The 22,580-nt window shown below is 44.2% G+C and overlaps 2 protein-coding genes across 2 annotated transcripts in view; both read right to left on the bottom strand.

Annotated features, from left to right (window-relative positions):
• Window positions 1–3,718: 3,718 nt before the first annotated feature.
• LOC129048494 (scavenger receptor cysteine-rich domain-containing group B protein) lies at window positions 3,719–16,586 on the bottom strand. The gene is made up of 7 exons (XM_054523503.2): window positions 16,577–16,586; window positions 12,118–12,291; window positions 11,411–11,722; window positions 9,935–9,967; window positions 9,237–9,412; window positions 6,504–6,886; window positions 3,719–4,169 (listed from the first exon to the last, which is right to left on the bottom strand). Exons 1-5 carry the CDS (start codon window positions 16,584–16,586, stop codon window positions 9,366–9,368), a joined length of 576 nt encoding a protein of 191 aa, XP_054379478.2. The 3' UTR covers window positions 3,719–4,169; window positions 6,504–6,886; window positions 9,237–9,365.
• Window positions 16,587–16,868: 282 nt separating this feature from the next.
• Window positions 16,869–22,580, bottom strand: part of LOC129048130 (putative DMBT1-like protein) — a 37,074-nt gene continuing 31,362 nt past the window's right edge. The window contains 4 exon segments of the mRNA XM_063727788.1: window positions 16,869–17,023; window positions 18,594–18,626; window positions 20,058–20,117; window positions 22,157–22,186. Coding sequence (XP_063583858.1) covers window positions 16,902–17,023; window positions 18,594–18,626; window positions 20,058–20,117; window positions 22,157–22,186 — 245 coding nt within the window. The 3' untranslated portion in view covers window positions 16,869–16,901.

Below are 22,580 nucleotides of genomic sequence, written 5' to 3'. Positions count from 1 at the left end.
ACCGTTTCTGGGTTAATGAGATAAAACCATTCTTTTTTCCCCTTCCCCACCAAGCACCTAAGCCAAAAGTTCATTGTCCTCAAGGAGTAGCCAGTTTAGGTTTACACTTTCCCATTTACTGTGGCTGAACAAGTACAATTAAAGACCCCAGTGTGCACTGATTTTACACATGAAAACATAGAATCTAATCACCCTAGATGATCAACACAACTCTCTCATCATCTAACAACACACATAGTTTCAGGTTCTAACAAGCATCCAAACAGGTAACCACATTCCCAAATGCCCAAAGGCATTCTCCTTCCTTCTAAACATGCATTGCATCTGCAGGATGCTGAAGAGAATACACGGTAGATAGAATCTCTGCCCTCACAGAACATGCCCTTAGGACACTGATTTTCCAGCTCCAAATCACAACAGATCTTCCCCTTTTCTTTTCAATATCTCCATGTCGATCTCCTAAATATTAATATTTTCTCAGGCAGCCACGCAGTGAGTCTCTTCTATGTTCATCCAGGTAGCCTAAGTTGAACGACTGTAAAGTTATTTTTTAACCTAACGTGAAAACCCCTAAACATTTAATTAGAATGGGCAAATCAGGTTAAGTGCTTAAAAACAGTCTGGTCTGGTCACAGCCCTTCAGCCATCTCTCTTTCCGGAACTGACTGGACATTCCCTGCTGGCCAACATGGTAGGGATTCAGATGCATATCAGGCACAAAAGTGTAACACTAAGAAAATGATCAAATATTGTGACTCACTAGATGGTGTAAAATCATATTACCATGAATCATAAGATCATTTGTAGTGGAGCTATTGAGGTATATCTCCAATATCAGTGCATATGCGTTATCAATATGTGTGCTACTATTTAAGTTTTCTTTCTTTAGAAAGGACTCCAGAGAAGTGATAAAAGTTCCTAGGTCTGGAGTGGGTGGCCTGGGTTCTAGTTCTTCTCACTTACCTGGTGGGTTACATGAGTGAGCTAGGTCACCTTCAGCCTTGGTCTCCATAATTTAAAATGGGTTGGTAGCAGCTACCACCCCCCTGGTGCTGTAGTGAGGATTAAAAAAGAGAATGTGTTTGTAGTCAGGAGCCATCCATGTTCCACTTACCATCAGTGAGAAGTTCTCACTGCCAGCTCCAAAATCCCTTTCTAGAATCTGCTTCTAATATGCTTGGGCCACACCTGGCATAGGTTGGGTTCCTGGGAAACAGACTCTGACACAGAGGCTGGTGTACAGGAGGCTTCCTCAGGGGCGTGCTTGGGATCAGCCCCTGTGTCCTAGGAGGGAAGCAGAACCAGGCAGGGGAGTTGGTGCACAAAGAAGCAGCTGCAGCAACAGGGTCCAGCCACTGCCCCAGGGTGTCCTGGGGCCGCTCTGCTCTTCAGAGACGCCCCACTGAGGCAAGGTGCTCAGACCTTTCTATGCTTCTGTGGATCAGTCATTGACTGAGGGCTGCCTGAGGGTGGAGGGGCTGTGAACTTGGATTAGAAAACAGCCTTGAGGTGCGGTAAATTCCTGGCGAGTGGTGGCACTGAAAGCCGCCAGCCGCCAACACACCCAGCAGCCTGGAGTATGAGTGACTTTCTCTGAGGGGACATCTGGGTGTCACCCTAGAGTGGTCATTGTACTCAACTTCTAAAAGGGATGGATTTTCAGAATATTTTATAAAGTAACTGTACATTGTATTCAAAAGACTTACTTAACAAAGTGTTTCGGAGAGGCTAGAAACGAAGGGATGGGCAGTGGAATACCAGGCACATGAAAACTAGAGGGGCAGGGCGGGGTGGAATCCGGGCTACCTCTGCTTTCCCAACACGGGTGGGGTCACCTCATTACTGCTGGGTTGGGGTGAAAGTCCTGGCTCTCCACTGGGCCTCCTCTAACCAGGATAGAATAAAAGGGTGCCTCATCGCTTCCAAGTAGGGGTAAAAATGGAAGTCTAGGCTCACCACCTGGTCTGCATCTGACATGAGGGCTGCAGGTGAGGGTTTCATTACTACCTGGAGGTGATGAGCATCCCAGTACCCGCTTTGCCTTCTCTGACATCACTCTGGATGAGGGAGGGGAAGTCACATTGGAGCTACTCAGGGACAAATAATTAACTCTGATTTAAAGATATCATTTTCACCAAACTGGCCAGTAATCACATTTCATCAATTTCTATGTATAAGCAGGGAACTTCATTAAAATAAATACCAGTATATTTTACCAAGACAGTTGTTGATGAAGGGAAAATTTGTAATGAAACAGATGTTCGGTTCACAGGCTACACCACTCCTTGGGTCATTTGTCAGATTTTTAACCTTGAGGACCTCAGGGTTAGCTCCTAGGCTGTACCCAAAACTGCCCTCCTCCATGGGGACTTGACAATATTGTAGTCTCATCCTGTGCATATCATTTATTGACAAAGAGGGGAACTAGTCCTTGGAGATGGGGACCCATCTTTTAAATATTGCTACTGAATATTTATTGACAAGCAAAAATAAAAATCTGACTATGTTCAAGTCTGTTTCTTTAAAGACACCTTCAAGGATAGTGAGTCTAGCACAGGTCTCTTTCTGTTAAGGTAGAAAGTGAGATGAGAGTGGATGCTGCTCTCCTTCTCTGGGAGGATGCAGGAATAAGCTAATCTTTCCTTGTTTGCTTTTCAGGTTTTATGTGTACTTTTCAGGTTCCCCAAATGCTTTGAGGATTTGGGAAACAGACCTAGAACATAGCCACATGAACATCTGGTAGTGAAGTAGGAGGCGGGATTCAACTCTAGAGGTGGAGCTCGGGCACCAGACCAAATTGAGGACTAACTAAAACAGGGCTGGGGTGGAAGCAGCTTGCAATCAGACATGCCCTCCAGTGTGCCATGTCAATTTACTGTTGCCACGGCAGCACCTGGGAGTTACTGCCCTTTTCCATGTCAATGACCCACTGATTCAAAAGTTACTACCCCTTGCCTAGAAATTTCTGCATAAACCAACCCTTAATCTGCATGCAATTAAAAGTGAGTATTAATATTAATATGACTGCAAAACTGCCCTGAGCTGCTACTTTTTGCCTACAGAGTAGCCCTGCTCTGCAGGAGCAGTCATGGAGCTGTAACACCGCTGGAGCTGTAACATTGCCTCTTTGATAAAGCTGTTTTCTTCTGCCTCTAGCTTGCTCTTGAATTCTTTCATGGGCAAAGCCAAGAATACTCGCAGGCTAAGCTCCACTTTGGGGCTCGCCTGCCCTGCATCAGCAGCTCAGACAGCAGATACGTGGTTCCTGTGATTGCATTTCAGCCTTTCCTTTGCAAGCTATAACCCAAACCCAACAAAGCCTAGGTCCAATTTATTCCCATCAAAACAAAATGATCAAAGCTTGTTGTGATGAGTGAATGACATGCTTGATTCAAGCAACCAGTTAGAGTTTAAAAAAATGAGTAGTTTAAAAAAATGAGTGGAGTTAAAAAAAAAATGAGTGACAGACACTTAGTTTATTTTTCCTAAGACTCTTGGCAAGAGCTGAAAATAAATCCTCGTACCATCAGGGGATAAAAACAGAGATCCACTTAATAGCATCTGATGATTAAACAATCAACTTAAAAAGACAATCTTTAAGTTGACAATGCGGTATGGAGAGATAACCTTGCTCTTTGTAACATTTTGTACACTTTAGGATAAGAATTAGAAAATGTAGCATTTGTGGCAGCAAAAAGAGTAATTGCCTTAGAAGTTTAGTAATCAGAGAAGATTTATTTAGTAACAAACCTCAGAGAAGCAATCCCCTCTGGCTGTTTCTTTGACCTGTCTCTATGCGGATAGCTTCTGATTGGTCAAACATTACTGAAGAGAAATCGACTTTGCTTTCTACAGATTCACATGAAAATTGCAGAAATCACTCAAGAGTCCTCCTCTGAGCAGTGACTTTGTGGATCTCCAGTGGCCCCACCATTTGGAAATGCTCAGTCTGCTTTTCCCTGGCCTCCGTGGGGCCTGCACCTCTCCTACTCTGTCCTGCACAGCCCTGGGAGCAGAGAGAGGCATAGTCCCCCACCTTGCACACTGCAACCTTACACTGCAGATATACCACATCATAGCTGTCAAGAAAGCTGAAGGCATTGAACTTGAACTGAGCCATGTTCTTCTGGTGGGGATGGAGGTTGACGTAGGTATTGTCTTTGATGCACCTGATGGGGAGAAAAACCCCAGGACAAAAAGAGTAACTTAAAGCATGATATGAGTTTACTGCAACCCAGATAATCAGGCATGGACCCAGATCTCTGATTTGCAAATAGAGTTCTTCCCATTACCCACTCTTTCTTTCATAAAGAAACTTTTTAACAGTACTGTGAGTGGAAAAACCACTATTCCTGGACATAAACAGAAAGGAACTAGAAAATAAACACAATAAAACCAAAAAAAAAAGTAATTAAATTCTAGTTAGAACTCTTACCTTCAAAAGGCCTACTCTGTTTTGTGCAAAGAGAGATGAAAAGTGTTGGTGGTTTTATTTGAAGGCAAACTTGGATTATTTAAAAATGTACACCAGTAAACCCCAGGGAAACCACCAAAAAAAATTAAGAAAAGAAATGATGCATTCAGAAGAGATAAAATGTGTCATAAAAATGCTCAATTAAAACTGGAGAAGGCAGCAAAAGGAGTGTGAGGAGAGAAACAAGGAACAAATACAACTAATAGAAAACAGTTACTGAGATGGTAGATTTTAATCCAATGATATCAAGAATCACTTTAAATATAAATGGTCTAAGTATAGCAATTTAGAGGCAGAGTAGATTAAAAAACAAGTCCCAACTATGTATTGTCTACAAGAAACCCACTTTAAATATAAAGACACAGATAAGTTAAAAGTAAAGAGATGAAGAAAGATATGCCATGCAAATACTAATCAAAAGAAAGGTGGAGTAGCTGTATCAATTTCAGAAGAAAATAAACTTCAGAGCCAGGGTGATGATAATTACACAGGAAGCAAGAGCAGTATTAGATGAAAAGAAAGTGATCAGTCCTCCAAGAAGACACAGTAATTTTTCTTGTGTAAGCATGTAACACAGTTTTAGATAGAACTGCAAAGAAAATCAACAAATCCACTATAATAGCCGGATACTTCAAAACTCCTCCAACAGTAGTTGACAGATCCAGCAGGAAGAAAATCAATGAGGATGCAGATGACCTCAACAGCACTCCCAATCTACTAGATCAAACTGACATTTATAGAGCCCTCCATCCAGCAACAGCAGAACACACATTCTTCTCGAGCCCACATGGAATATCCATCAGGACAGACCACATTCTGGGCCATAAAAGACACCCTAACAAATTTAAAAGAACAAAAATCACACAAAATACATTATCAGAATCGTGGAATTAAACTCAAAATTGAATAAGAACAATTTCTGGAAAATTCCCAAATGTTTGGAAATTAAACGACACATTTCTAAGTAACCCATGGGTCAAATAAATCTCAAAAGAGAAATTAAAAAATATTTTGAACTAAGTGATAATGAATATACAAGTTACCAAAAATTTGTGGAATGCAGCTAAAGCAGTGCTTAGAGGGAAATTTATAAAATACATATTTTAGGAAAGAAATATCTAAAATCTATAGTCTAAGCTTTGAAAACTAGAGGAAGAAGCACAAATTAAGCCTGAAGAAAGCAGAAGAAAAAAGTGTCTGTTGTTAAATTCTGGCACCAAACCGAGCCTCTTGCCTGATATATTTATAAGTGGGGTTGAAAGGGAAGAGCTTTCTCACTCGGTGGCCCAACGCAGTTTAGTGCCACCTCTGTGCACCTCTGACACCATGGCTCACACTGCCTATGGAAGGTGCTGCGTCCTGTCCCTCCCCTGGCTTTTGGAAACGGGTACCACAGTGCTCTCCATGGACTTCAGGGTGTCGTGGTCCTCACCACTCTAAAGCTGCCATTGAGTAGTAAGTGATGGATTTTTGTTGTTTTCAAACTTGTTGCCAACTGCCCATCTATAAGCACTTTGCCTCTGTCAGGGGACAAGAGAGCTATAAAGGCAAACAATTGGCCAAAGTTCTAACTTGGCAAATCTTTTGGTTAACTGAAAGAGCCAGAATAAGTCTTACAAGTATAACTAAGATCTTAGCTTGGGATAACCTATTAGTTCATCAGTGTAGGCCAGTGCCCCGAGGGCCTGCACCGTGAATGGGGAGTCCAGTGAAGTCATATGGCTGGAAGGGGCTGGAGGGGAAGGAGGCATGGATGTGAAAGGGTGAAGTGAGGCAGCAGAGCCCAGGGCAGCAAGGACTCCCCAGGACTGTGGGGAGTTAAGGGAAGGTGTCTATAACTGCCTGCCTATAACTATTTGTCCCCACTTGTGATCAGAGGATGGTGAGGGCCCCCACTGTGCCTCTGAGACACAGTGAGGACTCTGCACAAAGTTCTGATGTAGGAATACCACTTGAGAAGCCACAGATTCCCTAAGGCATGCCAGATGAATATAACAGTCCACCCCAGAGGGCCTTCCATCTTCCTTACCCCTGCCGGATCAAATCATACTTGATGGTTGTAAAATCATGGGGATCAGGAGAAGCCACACAGGTATCCATGAACAGCATCAGGTTGGGATTGGGGCTGTGGAGGGTGGCTTGGAGGAAGACCTCTTTCCTCTGGCTGTCATAGTAGGACGCCATGCCTCCCACATGCTGGGACTCAGGGGACTGGAGGAAGGATATGGACACAGTGTAGCCAGCACCCTCCGTTGGGGCATCATCCCCATGAATGATTTCAACTGTGGATGGGCCGTCCACCCTACAGGTGAACTTCAGCTTGGGCACCTTGTGCCGCACAATGACTCGGCCAGGGTGGCCCTGTGTCTGGCCTCTGATGGAGTTGGAGTAGCTGAGGGAGCCGAGGTACTCCTGTGAGGATGAGAGAAGAGTTGTGGGCAGCACTCTTGGCTCCCTGACAAGCACCTGCCTCCATGAGCTGAGACCTCTCCTTCCCACCCCACTTGGCACCAGCTTGCTGACCTGCAGGAGGGAGGACCTCCCAGGGCCAGACCTCTGTGGTACTTAACACCACAAAGGGGTGACATGACATGTGGGGTGCACGCAGGGAGCCCCCAGTGGGCAAGTCTGGACTGTCCCTTCCATCCTGTGAGGACTAAGCTGTTGTGCTAGCTGTGAACTAGGGTGGCAGGTCCAGCTGCTCTGAGCTCCCCTTCTGCTGAATTCCTCCACAAGCTCCATTCCTGCAGGCTCCCAAAGGCCAACCCCACCCTCGCCCCCAGAGCTCTTGTCCTCTCTTTGGTCTCTTCCTTGCCCTTGACTCCAGACCAGTACTGGCTCCATGTGAGCTGTGGGCCTGGCCCTGCTGAACTTCACTCCCAGCCTTCAAATCCAACATGACTTGCAGGAGGCAAGGTTGTGCTGGGGCCAACAGGCAAGGGTCCCTGCCTCTCATGCCCTGTGTAGATGCCTAGAGGCTCAGCCTGCCCGGGAACCTTTGCTCAAAGAAGCCTCAGCTTGTGGGACTCAGATCCTGTGACATTCTGCTTGGGACCTCCAAGAACTGCCCTGTCAGCTTAGGCCAACGTTTGTCAATTTTCTTCCACCATGGCCCCACTAAGGAGCCTTTGTAGACATCTTACTCATCCTGGCCTCTCTCAAACCCTGACTATGAGTTGTAATACAAGTATACTGTTTATATACCAGATGTGTATCTGTGCTTGAGCTAGAAAGAAAGATATTATAATTTTTGCCTCTAAGAACCAATATCTATTTCCCCTGCCGCCCATAAGGGTGACATTACCCTCCTTGAGACTCTCTAACTTAGAATAAAAGTCAAACTCCTCACCCACATGGTCCTGCCCTCCTTCCACTCTGATCTTGGGCTTTCTGGCCTCCAGCCTCTTCCTGAAAGCCCCAAGGCTGCGGCTGCCTTGGGACCTCAGCCCTGGCTGATCCCCACATCCTCTGCCTGGCTGCCCCACCCCAGGGCAGGCTCAGCTTCCCAGACACCAACCTATTCAACACAGCTTCCCTTCCACCCCAAATGGCTCTTCTACCCCTCCCTTGTTTTACTGTCTTCGTAACCTCTTTTGGTATAAAAAGGACCCCGGTTTGGGTGTTTGATCTGATCCTGTCCCCCTTTTCATGAATGTAAGGGCCATGGAGCAGGGGCTCTGTCAGTCTTGTGGCTGCTGTGTCCCCAGCACCTAGAAGGTGACCCATCCACTGACTCTGAAAGCAGACATGGACCTCTGTGCAGCAGTGTTTTCCTTATCAGTGCTCCCTGACCCTGCTGACTGCTACCCCAGCACCCTCCTCAGCTCATGGGGTTTTCAGGGGAAGCTGAGCCAGCCAGGCGAAAGAGAACATTTGCAGGGTCTTTTCTGATGGCCCAGAAGCTTCCCTGGGGGTGCCCACTTCTCAGATACAGGGGGCATGGATCCTGGGGCAGAAACTTCTGAGGTTAAAAAGTAGAATTGTCAAAGCAAAAAGGATAAGAATGACTATGATCTGTACAATGAAATAGATAAAATCTGAATGAATTCAACCTCCAACAATGCCAAGGGTTTCCTGGCCTCATGTTTGTGTCTAATCAGGGGATGTAAAAGAATAGAGGAGCAGTATGGGGATCTTGCTTGGGAACAGGTTATCCTGTTTAAATACTGAGAAAAAAAATATTCTGTGGTTATACACTCTCCCTGTATCTCTGGTGTACTTGTTTCCTTAACTTCAATATCATTGTTTTGTGAAATAAACCAGTGGTCAAGGAAAATTAAATAAACATATGTATGTCATGATTTATAAATGTCCTAAAGGTTTGCTTTCTTGATCATGGAATGCAGTTACCTGCTTAGAAACCCAGCAGTCAGATGGGCAAGTGGACAATCTGTCTTTCCACATGCCTGTCACCATAGCTTGCACATGGTAGGTGTGCACCAATGCTCAATCAAGAGGCATGTGTGGAAAATACATTGCCTCCGGAGTGAAAAGAATATACCATCCATCCATCCATCCATCCACACATCCATCAGCCCATCAGCACTCAATACTTGTTATTGTGTATCCCAAATTCCCCAAAGGAAGGAAAGTTTCAGACAAACTAATGAGCTGCTCTCTGTCTTACCAAACTCAGAAATGAAGTTATGGTTTGTACTTTCCCTCTGTCCTTACACAGATTTTTAATAGGTGGTTGAATTTCCCAAACTTTTCACCCGGGCCTCATCCACAGAAGGGTAGCACCACCTGGGAAGTGTCCTACCTGCTGGATAGTGCCACAGTGGCCATAGGGAATGTTGAAGATCAGGTAGCGTCCCATGACTTTGGGGCGACATAGCTCATCATTTAAGTGGATGTCCCAGGAGGAGTAGCCCAGCCTCCAGAGATAGCCTCAGTCAATGACGGCTTGGAAGAGGTGAGGCAAGCAGGATAGCTGGGCTGCAGGAGGGGAAGATGAAGAAATCCTCACAAAGAGAAACTGGTTCACTGGTCATGTAGGTCCCGGGTGCGCGTATATCTTTACTTCATTAAACTACCATGAACAACACCCTAAGCTGGGGCTGGCTCAGCTCTCCTCACATCCCACCCTTGACTCGACTTTCATTAATTTTACTTATACCAACCCTTTTCCAAGAAGGCTTTGAGGTCACGCCACACCCATGGGGAATCCGACCCATAGCCCACATTCCATGCATGGCTCATTTCTCACGTTGAGAACTCTGTGCCTGAACACGATCTATCTGGGTCTTTGTATGGAGGTAAGTTGGAGAAAGGGAGCCTGGGTGCAAAGGGGCTTTTTCCCAACCTCCTAAAACCCAGCGAGTGAGTGGAAATCCAGAGATCTCAGCGTAAACACAGAAGCGGGTCCCCCTCACAGCCTGTTCTTTCTCCCCTGCTTGGCTGTTCTCTTAGCTCCCCCATTAGCATCCTTAGCTTCAGACCCTAGAGGGAAGACTTTACCATTGTCCTTAGGTACAAGAGAGTCAGCCAGACCTGGTGAGAGAAGGATGAAAACAAATGTCAACTGTGTTAGAACACTGCAAGAGGATAATGTAGCTGGTAGTAGACATGAAGTGTAGGGGAATGGGCTCATTTGATTTCACTACTAAAGCTGGGGTACAGTGGCATGAGAATTTTCCAGAGCATGCAAAGGAAAGGAGGGCCCAGGGCCCCCTGATGGAGCTGTAGCCTGGCATGTGTGAACTGGAGTTGAGAATACATATATCATCAATTTCAAGATTTATTGGAGCAAGAAAATAGTAGACACATGGCTTCTAAGGTTATAACGCTATCCTGTGTATGAACACTGATTTGTGTCATTTCCCAAGTACATGACATGCTTGGAGCCTCAAGCTGGGAAAGATGTAATTTGCAGATATCAAAGTCTTCTCCAGCTCAGAAGCAAGGCAGGACAGTATCCCAGAGCCAACACCCAGCCCAGGAAGCATGGCCAGCTAAGTTCACTTAACCCCTTAGTGAATGTCCAAAAGACCCACTTGGTATACAATCCGAGAATGGAAAATGGATTGTCATTTAGAATCGGTCCCCTGACAGCATCAGGAATAGCTGGAACCAGGAACTGACATAACCAAAATAAGGATCTGGAAGGTGAGGGCCCCATGACCCTAGCACACATTCATACTCCTTGGCTGTGTGTGATTCATGTCTGCCTTCAGGGGCCTCTGACAGCTTTTCTATTTGGGTCCCATGTCTATGTAAAACAAGGCAACATCTACAAAGGCAAAAGCAATGGCAACAGTTCCTTTGATTTACCCGTAAAAAACTAAAAATGGAATAGACAAGGTGAGCTCAGACTTGTGTTTCAAATCTTAGAATTCCATAACTCCTTGACGTTTAGGGTAAGTTTAGGACACATATAAAGAAGCACTGCTCCATACAGAAGGTAGTCAACCTCTTGAAGTCAGAACGCCCAGACAGATGTTGGGTGATAAAATACATTCCAGGAAAGGTATAGGCCAAATCTTGGATGAAAGGGACATCAGAGAAGCCAGGGACACCCTGGGGTGTCTTTCTGAGTTCTGAGGGTTAGGGCCAGGTGAGGAGGAGTGTTTACCCAGGACTATGCTCTTGAAGCCCTCCTCCGAGATGGAAAGAGGGACTGGACAAATCGTAGACAAACAGCAGCAAGTTCGACGGCCTTAGTCATTTTGTTACACCGCCACTCCTTCCTTTGACCCCATCATCGTTTAACTGTATTTCAGAACTAATACTGCGCTGAACTGGAATTGGACAAAAGTGATGAATGCGCCCCTAAGCCTGGATGATTAAAACGTTTACCACCAAGGGTACCTAACCAACATGCCCTCGGTAGCATAGGATCTGGGACCCTGGCCGCACCTGATATCCCCAGGATGGTGAATTTGGACCCCAGGAATGTGAGGAGAGGAAAGGCAGGGTGGGCAGAGGACGCGGTACCTGCGCACACCACGCCCGCGTCCTCGCGGTGCTGGCAGTTGTGCCGGGCCCAGCCCGAGTGGGTGCAGCGCTCCAATGCGTCCTCGTTGCCGGAGCAGCGCACGTCGTCCAACAGGATGGGCCCGGTGCCCTGGCCAAAGCGGCCGCGGCCCGGGGCACCCAGAGCACGGCCGCAACCCAGGAGGCGGCACACCACGCGGGCGTTCCTGATGTTCCAGTGGTCGTCGCACACCGTGCCCCACACGCCCTGGTGCCGCAGCTCTACCCGGCCTTCACAGCGGCTCCGCCCGCCCGCCAGGCGCAGGGGAGGCTCTGCATGGTGAGAGAAGCGATCAGGTGAGAAGAAACTCAAGGTCAGGTTTCTATCCTGGACAGGATCGCAGGGTGCCACTTGCTATTTGCAATACGAACTGTTTCTGGCTTTGTTGTCCTCTAACACACACACACACACACACACACACACACACATACTTTCTCTCATACAGTAAAGCCTTAATTATCTGAAGCCCTCAAGGAATGGTCCTTGTGGGCAAGCCTAGTTTTCCAGGTAACTAAGAACTTAGTCTTCAAGCAAAAATATAAAAACCCAAAGAAAACAAAGCAAACAGGCAAAACACAAAACCAAAACACTTCCAAATCTTTAGGAGACAGTTGTTCTAAAATGAGGCACTGCCTTGACTTATCAAACATGTATCCGATGAAATTACTTTTACTCTTGATGGCGAAGAGCTCATATGTTCGCTCTAAAAACCGTATTGTACAACCCAGCGCTTCCATTTGGTATTTACTCAAGATGAACGAATGTGCATGTCCACAGAAAGATTTGGACATAGCAGAAGCCTCCACAACAGCCCAAATCCAGAAATCATCCCGGTGCCCATCTGCAGGAGAAGGGGTAAATCACAGTGTAGGCACACGGTGGAATAATACTGCGCAGTAAAAAAAAAAAAAGTCACAAATGACCAACACGTTTGTTCCTTTATGAATCTCAAAAACATTTGAAGTGAAAAGGAAGTTAGAAATATGACAGCACGTGCTATTTGATTCCATTTATATGACATTCTAGAAAAACAAACCTAGTCTATAGTGATGGAAGGCAGATCAGTGTTTGCCTGGGGAAGGTGGGAGAGATTTACTGAGAAAGGGCATGAGGGAACTTCCTGGGATGATGGAAATGCTCTCTATCTTGATGGTGGTAGTGGCTACACAGTTGTGTATGTTAGACAAAACTCACAGATGCATGCAGTTTATTGTACAGAAATTATACTTCAAAAAGGTTGATTTGAAAAATAAAAAGAATAAAAAATAAAATCTATATTCTGTTGGTGGTATCATGCCCACAGACATGTGTAGAATGATTTGCCTTTATATTGGTTTGTGGTGACCGCATCTTTCAATTTTCTGCTCTGACACATAGAAGATGCTTAGTGAATGTTAAACACCACGGGCTTCTGCTTCTCTGTGACTGTAGTATGCTGGTCTAGGTTGGTTACTCTCCTCATCTTATTTATTGCTATAATATTGGAAGCAAGATAACCATGCTTGTTTGAATTATGAATAAGGGTAAATATCTTCTGGGTAAGGTTTTGGAAAGTGAATTTTGGGATTTCAATCCACAAAGTGCATGCGTATCCACACACACCTGTGTCTGCACATACACACCTACAAGCTCATAAAGTTTTCCTGTAAAGAATAAGGAAGTTAAATGAAAAATAAATATGATCCTAACAGTATTAATAGAGTTATGATCATTTTAGTGTTTGTTTAGAGACAAACAAAAATTACCAAGTACAGGGACCATCTTTTCATCAACTGAAATTTTAACTGTAAATAAGAAAAAAAAACTTTAAAAATGTGTATTCATATTTATATTCAAACCTGAAAAAGAACCAAACATTTTCTGTAATTTCAGATACCAATACATTGTTTAAGTTCCTACTTTAGTTTGGGTGCAGAAATATTATCCTTTAAGTTTTACTGTTTTTGCCATCAAAATGTATTAAATGGCCAAGTGCCTGCGCTCACACCTGTAATCCCAGCACTTTGGGAAGTTGAGGTGGGAGAACCACTTGCATCCAGGAGCTCAAGACCAGCCTGGGCAATATGGTGCAGTCCAGTATGTATTTTAAAAAGTTAAAAAAATTAGCTGCAGGGTGGTGCACACCTGTGTTCCTAGCTACTTGGGAGGCTGAGGTGGGAGGATCACTTGAGCACAAGAGGTCAAGGCTGCAGTGACTGCACCACCGCACTCCAGCCTTGGCAACAGAGAAAGATCCTATCTCAAAAATAAATAAATAAATAAATAAATAAATAAATAAATAAATAAATAATAAATAAAGGTAATAAGCAGTGCTGTATCCTGTTTATTCTCCAGCTATAAAATAATGTATTCAATGGTCAGAAAAAAAAGCTTTATAAATATACTGAATTTTGAAAGGAAGAATTAAAAAAATATTTTGTAGAAAACATTTTTATAGGGGCTGAAAATGAAGCCAAGAAAATCAAGTTAGTTTCCTCCGAAACATTTTTAGATAAGAGAAAGTTCATATCTGAGAGAGGTAATTCCATAGTAACATATACAGAGGAAAGCCTGATAGAAAAATTAACAATGGATTTTATGAAATAATATAGTAGTGTAAATAATAAAATGAAGCATTAATCTAGCAACAGGCATAAGATCGTTCCCAGGTGATGGTTGAAATTAGATCTGTGGCTGCCAAAAAAAACAAAAAAAAAAAACCATTCTCTTGAAGAGAAAGCATTAAAATTTGGCTTCATTGAAATTTTACACTGTAGACTCTAAGTGTATGAAAACGAGCCTATTTCATAAGTGATATGCAGTAGAAATGCACCCTGTGCATTGATCTTGTGGATTTACACATTCAGGCATGAACTGGAGTATGAAAGGTTGGCATTTTGCGAGGGAGATTGACAATTCTTATTTTGAACGTCTACAATGTGTCAGATAATTTGCATCTCTGGTCCTCACGACAACTATTTTAGTTAAGTATCGTCATTATTTTAGAGATGAGGAAATGGAGACTCAGGGGTTTTATAACATACTCAGGTTATCCACAATTCAAGCCCGTGAGGCTCCAAAGCATGTATTCTAAGCACTTTGCCTTTCAGGAGCATAACGTGTGGGAGTCGCATTCACCCGGGCTCCATGTGGTTAATTAGGGATGAAGGGGAAGGAAGGTAAGGGTTTAATGGCCACCACACCTTTTTCTCCCACTCCAAGGTGGCCCTTCCCGAGCAAACAGGAAGTGATTTCACTGTCATGCCTTCACAAAGGAAGTAAAACCCTCTGAGTGTCACCTAATCTGTGACCAAAGCAACCCGGTTACTATCAACCAGATCCACAGAGAAACGGTTGCCTCATGTGATGTCAAGAGCCAGTGAGAATTACAAGCAGAGGAATCTTCTGACCCAGTTACTATCAACCAGATCCACAGAGAAACGGTTGCCTCATGTGATGTCAAGAGCCAGTGAGAATTACAAGCAGAGGAATCTTCTGACAAAGGTGGAGTCATGGTGTGGGTGGGAAGCAAGGAAGTGAGGAAATGAGGGATGGAGGTAGGAGGAAAGCAAAGGAGAGAGGAAGAAAGAAAGGAAGTAAAAGGAAGGAAGGAGGGAAGAAAGGAGGGAAGGATGGAAGGAGAGAAGGAAGGAAGGAAGGAAGGAGGGAGGGAGGGAGGGAAGGCAGGCAGGCAAGTAGGCAGGCAGGCCATACTTAAACATAAGTGAAAAGAAAGTGCTGAATTTTGGTTTCATTGAATTTTACCCCCATATGTCTTCAAAGTACCCAGGACTTGGGGAAAAAAACAAAATAAATAAAATAGAAGAAAGCAGCAGAGCCTTGTTACTGAAGACGTCAATGTCATAGGGATTTGAGAGAATCACACAGATGGATTCATCAGCAGAGCATGAGAGCAGAAAGGACTTTGAATAGGAGTCAGGACACCTGGCTCTGCCTCACCCTAGCTCTGTGACTTTAGGCAAATCTTTCCCTTCTTTGGGCCTCATTTTCCTCCAAAACGAGAGTGGTGGTTCAGCACCTTACTCCCCCAACTGGGTCCATGACCGGCAGCAGTGGCATCACCTGGGAGCCTGTTAGAAAAGCTCCACCCGGAGCCACTGAATTTGCATTTCACAAGTTCCACATGAGGCTCACACACATATGAGCATTTGGGAATCCCTACTCTAGACTTGAGATTTTAAGCTATTTTATCCTATTTATCCTGTTCCCAGCGTCCATCTTCACTGCGTGCAGTTTCATGACTAGTGATAGGGGAGTGGCCTGGAATCCTCTGGGGAGTTGAGTGGCCTCCCCTGACTTCTCCTCTCTTCTCCCCTGACCTCCCCTGGGGAAACAGAAGTGTTTATTCTGGGTGTGTAAACTCTTGCTGGGCTGAGCATTCTCAGAAAGCCACTCACAAGGGCTGTTGCAAGGAGCAGAGAGCATACCTGGTGAAGAAGGGGCTTCAGCTGCAGTGGGAGTCGTATCTGCAAATGCAGAGGAATGTTTTAGTTTGACCAACTACATGGTGGAAAACAGAAAGGCAGATGGATAGAACTAACACTATCACAACCCAGTTTTTTCATGTGTGTGTTCAGGTGTGCTTGCTGGGTCAAGGCATCACCTGAAACATGACACACATGGCCAAGCAGGAGAGGTGTGGACCCCCAGTCCTGGTCTCCCGTGAGCACATCTGATCAAGACCAGTGCATGATACACACAGGCCAAGCAGGAGAGGTGTGGACCCCCAGCCCTGGCCTCCCGTGGGCACATCTGATCAAGACCAGAGAATGACACACACAGGCCAAGCAGGAGAGGTGTGGACCCCCAGTCCTGGCCTCCCATGGGCACATCTGATCAAGACCAGTGCATAACACACAGAGGTCAAGCAGGAGAGGAGTGAACCCTCAGCCCTGGCCTCCTGTGAGCACATCTGATCAAGACCAGTACAGCAAGCAGAAGGTGTGCCCTGGTGCAGGGGCCACTTCTGTGTCTACGGATGAAGAGAACATGAACCTCAGTTTCTGTGAAAAGGACGCTGGGGTTTTTGTTTACACTGAGGCTCATACCATAGACAGAATAGCCAGTACCTATATATGTTGATTTGCCACAGAGAAAGGGAAAAAGTTGCAGGCAGAAAACATTACCAGAGGGCATGTCCGCTTCTGCTGAGGTTGAAGATGCATCTGTGTATTGACAAAGAGAGCAGGACACAAACATGAGTGGAAGAAGGCCAGCTGTGTCTTTTCATTGAGGTTTACTTTGCAGTAAAAATCATCATTACTGAGGCTCATTTTCTGAATAGAACATGACACATATGAAGCCAGTCTCATTAACTTAAACAGTACCACAAAGGAGATTTTACCAGGTGGAAAGGTCACTTCTGCTGAGGTTGAAGAGATCTCTAGAGATAAACGGAAGAAAAGACATACACCAGTGGAGGGGACTCCTGGGTTTCTGTTTTTACTGAGGCTATATTGGGGACACAACTTTTGAGTTCCATTTGGATAAACAGGTCTCCAAGAAGAGGCACTGATGGAATAGCAGACAGAGTGTTCTACCTGGTGTGGAGGTCACGGCAGTGGAGATGGAAGCTGCAGGTGAACACAAAGGACAAGGGAGCAATAAGACCATGTCGTCAGGCACACGTGCCTCTACAAGATGCAGGAGACAGGAAGGTGGTGTCCTGGATCAGTGACTGCCAGGCTTGTCCTCCTGCTCTGCAGTCAGGAGCCATGGCAAGTCATCTCCAGACCCCCCACTGCCTCCCCTCCATTCCTTCCTGTGGGTCTCCATTTCTCTTGCCAATAGGCTACTTCTTCCCATGGAGGTAGAGGTGACTGTCTGGGGGGGCCACAGCCATGGGCCAGGCTTCTCAGTGGTATGGAGCTAATCTAACAGATTCTGTGAGTGGGGACTTGCTTTCCTAGCCTTTCTCCTCCTTTCAAATGATTGGTCGCAGTGACCCAGGAAAGGGTCAGCTCTGCAGACTGGAACTTTCCCTAGTGGGCTGTCCCAAGATCTAGCTGAGGGTGGGGAGGGGTGGCAGGTCCATTTGTCTTTTGTACTGTTTCCTGCCAATCCAGCTTTATCAGTAATAAAGACCACATTTTGCTGCTGAATCTGATGTTTTATACCTCATTTGCTTCAACACCTAGAGCAGGGAAGACCACACTCCTTATTATCCCCCTTCCCTCACCAAAAAAAAAAAAAAAAAAAAACCCACAAATCCCTCTACACTCTACTTGTGAAGTTCTCGAACCCAGAGTCACATTAGAAACTCCTCAGATAATTCCAACCAGCATCACTCCAAATCTGTTGTATAAGAGGCAAGTTACTTGCTGTCTTGGTCAACTCTGCATCCCTTACTGCCTTGGCCATCCACACTGAATGCTGGTGAATGTCAAGGAAGATCAGGGAAAACCATGGCTTGACTTCTTTCCATTCTGGAAACACCACTTGGTGGCTGGTCTCCAGGAGAAGTTCTCTCCGCAGACTCAAGTAGGTGATTACCTTAGACCAGTGGTCCCCAACCTTTTTGACACCAGGGACTGGTTTTGTGGAAGACAAATTTTCCACGGATGGTGGGGAGGATGGTGGATGGTTTCAAGATCAAACTGTTCTGCCTCAGATCATCAGGCATTAGTCAGATTTTCATAAGGTACACTCAACCTAGATCCCTCATATCTGCAGTTCACAACAGGGTTGTGCTCCCGTGAGAATCTGATGCTGCCACTGATCTGGCAGGAGGCAGAGCTCAGGTGGTAATGCTCATTTGCTCATCATTCACCTCTTGCTGTGCGGCCCAGTCCCTAACAGGCTATAAAGCCCTACTGGTCTGTGATCTGGGTGTTGAGGACCCCTGCCTTAGACTACCAGTCAGTGAGTGAATGTCTTCATGGATTCAACTTGGCCTAATGGGTTGAACAAATTTTTCCCTTGGCTTATGCATTGAGCTGAGCTGCCCAGAATTCACTGATCATCAGGGGATCAGAGATGGCCTTTAAGAGTAAGGTTAATATAAACATATTTAAAAACTCAAAAGATGACTAAAAATGAAAGAATTTAACCAGGACATAAAAAGTTGTTTAATCAATTCACTGGAAAACCAAACAAAAAAAATTATAGCAAGCAAGATGGAACCCAAAATAACACTTAAATTACCTATTGAGGTGGTTACAGCAGTATTCAAAGACACTGGAAGTGAGAAAAGGTAATTGGTCAAAACCTACCAAATGGCAGACAAATTTTGTTTCATAGTTAATTTGTTTTCTTCTCTGTGTCCCTAGAACACGGAAATCATGGTCTTCATTTATTTAATTAACAAATATTGACTGCCCACGCCTCTGTGCCAGGGACTGTGCCAGGGCTGGAGTAAAACAGCCAAAAAAACTACATACGGTTCTTTCTGTCCTCAAAGAGAGGACTGTGTCATGGGAAATTCAGATGAGGTCAAGTGATTATACAAATAAATGTAAAATTGCAATTGTAGCAAGTGCTATGAAGGAGAGATGCACGATGGTACCAGAGCCCATGGCAGGTGATCGGACCTAGCCAGGAAGGTCCTCTCTCTATCTTACCATCCTCCAACCACCACCTCATGCCAGGCAGAGGGTCTGGCCTGGATGAGGCACCCTGCTCAAAGACGATGATAACTTGACACCACACCACCCTCAAGCCTGCCTAGCCTTGGCCCCAGTGGTGGACAGAGATGATCTTGGTGTCCAATTTGCATACATTTGTAGTGCAGTGGGCAGAGGGCATTACCAGGTGAAGGAGTTACTTCTTCTGAAGTGGAAGTTATGCGTGAATATGAAATATGAGCAGAAATGTTAGTCAATTGATCAGAAAATTTTTATTCATTTTCTGATTATACACAGTTCTGCCTTTACTTTGGTCTCATTTACTAGGAGGCTTTGTTGTTGGAAAAATTCACCTATGATGACTAGTTGTTTTCCACCCTCTCAAATTCCCATCTTCCTGAATTAAAAACATGCACGGTTATAAATTAAATCCTTCCTGAACTGAAACATGCTTCCCTGTTCTTTTAAATAAAAAATACTGATTATACTTGAACCTGCATGACTTTGGACTCATTAGGAAGAGTATCATTGTTGTTCCAGGATTCAATACAGAGCTCTTTCGAAGGATGTTGAGATAAGTGGGCATTTTTGCTCCATTTAGAAAGTGACACTGAATGTTTTTTTTTTTTTTTAACCCTTCTATGGCTATCAGAGCATCTGCTAGCACTTCCTGCCATTGCCAATGTAGCTTCTCTATTAGGTCTATACCTCCTAGCACCCTGCACTCCCTCCCTAGCCTGTTGTCTCTACTAATATATAGTCAGCAGGGAGACCAGATAGCCAGCTGTTATGAGTGTGTAGAAAGTAAGAACAGGCTCTGAGTAACAGGCTCTGTGGTATATCTCTGTGGGTATTCGAACACTTGAGCTTGAATGCTAGATCTCAGTTTGGCCGCATGAGGCACTCTTTGTCTATTTCTGGTTCTAGTCTATTTTCCAAGGGATTAATTTAGCCAAGTGACTCCTGGACAAATAGTGGTATAATTGTACTAGCTAGGTAAATTTCAACATAGCAATATCCCTAATATAGGTAATAAGGGACATACTAGGAAAAAACTTGTTACCAGGTGTAAGGGCCAAATCTGTGGCTGAAATTGAAGCAGGAACTGTCAAGACAAGCAAAAGTTAAGAGAAAATTATAGCTAAATGCCATCCTTGTCAATCAAGTTCATAGGTAAAGAATTCTTTAAAATTACCCTTTTTACAAATTATGCCCCAGCCGTTTTCCTGTTTCATTCTCCTATTCTCTGTTTATTAAGCTAAGAGGATTAATAATGGAGCAGGTGGGTCATGGGGCTAGGACTCAAGAGACTTGGTTTCTAGTCTCTAGTCTTTGTGGAACAGAGTATGTGACCTTGGACAAGCTCCTTTGCATCTCTGAGCTTCAGCTACTACATCTGAAGGGCTAGTCCGTGGAGGAGTAGCATCTGTATCACCTTGTTAGAAATATGGGCTCTCAGGATGCACTAGAACCAGTATCTGTATTTTAACAAGATCTTCATGATAGCTATGTACACATTAAGGTTTGAGAAGCACCAAGCATGCAAATGGAGATGTCTATAGACTTACATATGTATGGGGGCCAGGAGGAAATGGGAGAGAGAGCATATGCCATATAAAGGAGGCAGTCATTTCCTGCTCGGCCCCAACCAATTGGTGCCCTGCTGAAATTCATGTTGACCATTCTCAGATTTTTCAATCAAAGCTGGAAATCTGGATTTTTGTAGGGTATCTTCCATTATTAAGAGGTGGGATTAAAAATAATGTAAACATGCATAGGTAAAACTGAGTTGTCTGCATCCAAACACATGGCAGGCCAAAACTGCCCACTTGTGACTTCCAGTCTGAGCAATCTCTAAGGTTTCTTCCAACTTTTAGAAAAATGTTACACTGTGATGATGCCATATGACTTGTTCTCGCCTAAAACAACTGGTGGGCAATTTTCACAGATCCAATCACCAAAAGAGCAGCATGTTTCCTTGTTTGATTTTCCTTAGAGGTTAGTGTGTACCAATCCTGGCAGAAGGTTTTGAGATTTTTGGAAATAAGGACCATGGAAATATGGACAGTTCAGAGAAAACTTGAGTTGAGCTGATTTGAATTGATGTGGTATTTCACTCACTTATTCAGCCAGACAGTGGTTAACTTAAGCCTTAGGATGATCCCCAAAGTGTCCAGAGGAAGGAATTTTATAAAAGGACACATGGGTTGCTTACATTAGGGAGCCAAGCCAGAACTTGGCAGGCAGCAGCACATACATCCCTAAGGAGGTGACTATGAAGCTCCCATCACTGTGTTCTTACACAAGTGTGACCTGACCACTCAGTCCCCAGGACAAGCTTCTGAGGTGGCTGTTTTCATCCTCTTGTTCTACACATGAAGAAACTGAGGGTCTGAAAGGTGAGGAGATTTGACTGCTGTCACTCAATTGGTTAAGGCTGGAGCCAGAACGTAATCCCAGGTTCTCTGGCTCCAAATCCTGCGAGGAGGCTGCATTGCCACTCAAAAGGCTTCAGTGGTCAAAGAAGTTTGAGAATCATTGGATTAAATCAAGTCTGTGTGTGTGTTTTTTTTTTAAAGATGCCTTACTATAGGGTTTGTCAGAGAGTTTAATGTGTTAATAGGCTGTGAATCTTCAAGAGAGAGATATGGCATTTCCCTAACTTACTTAGCTGTGTAAATCCTTCTTTAAAATTTGCATATCAATAGACTAATGTACTGTAATCTGGAACACACTTGAGAGATGTGGTACTCCATTGTTTTCTGAAAATGCAGATTAAAGTAGTTTTGCCTGAGATATCTGAAGTCCTGTGGTTTGGGGGTTAAAAAAAACCCAGACTCACTGGACACCCAAATGTATGGACACTGATGAGGATGTAACTGAAGCCAGTCACTAAAACTTGATTTCAAAGACCAGCTGTTGCACCAAAGAGGAAGGAAACAAACTAGACATATTGTGTGCTATGTATGGAAGGCACACAATCTCTGTCAATGTACTCCTTCATTTAATGAATATATAAGCACCTTATACATTGATATGAGCTGACATTTAATTTTATATGAGATATAAACTCCAACCCTAACCATATGCAAAGCAATCTACACATATCTGATTTATAGAAAGCAAGAAAGAAACTAAAATTACCAGGTGAAGTGGTTATTTCTGTAGCTGATGCTGAAATTGTAAAACAAACACGAATTTAGGTTTGTTTAATTTTAAAAATTTATACCTCAGATACATTAAAATTAGATACAGAACAACTTTGAGATGTAAAATTTAAAATGACAAAGGTTTCTTTGTTGAGTCTGAAAGAATGACAGGGATGCAAAAGGCAGAAAGTGAGAAACACCCATTGGTTGTGAGAACCCCCTGGGATGGATCAGAGGTTGTTTCACTGAAGCACTGAAGAGGACATCGTTTCTAGAATGGCAAAGTACTAGGAGCCTTCCTAATTCTGACTTTAGGTTTCTAATGTTGATTTCCCATTTTCACCAAACTAGTTTTATAACACAATATTAAGTTGTCTGCGCACTAAAGGAAAGTGATTCCTTAACATAATAAAGCATAT

This window comes from Pongo abelii, chromosome 8 (assembly GCF_028885655.2).
Source record: "Pongo abelii isolate AG06213 chromosome 8, NHGRI_mPonAbe1-v2.0_pri, whole genome shotgun sequence".
Taxonomy (NCBI): domain Eukaryota; kingdom Metazoa; phylum Chordata; class Mammalia; order Primates; family Hominidae; genus Pongo; species Pongo abelii.
Note: the sequence above shows the minus strand (reverse complement) of the source record. Positions and strands in the feature narration are given on the sequence as shown.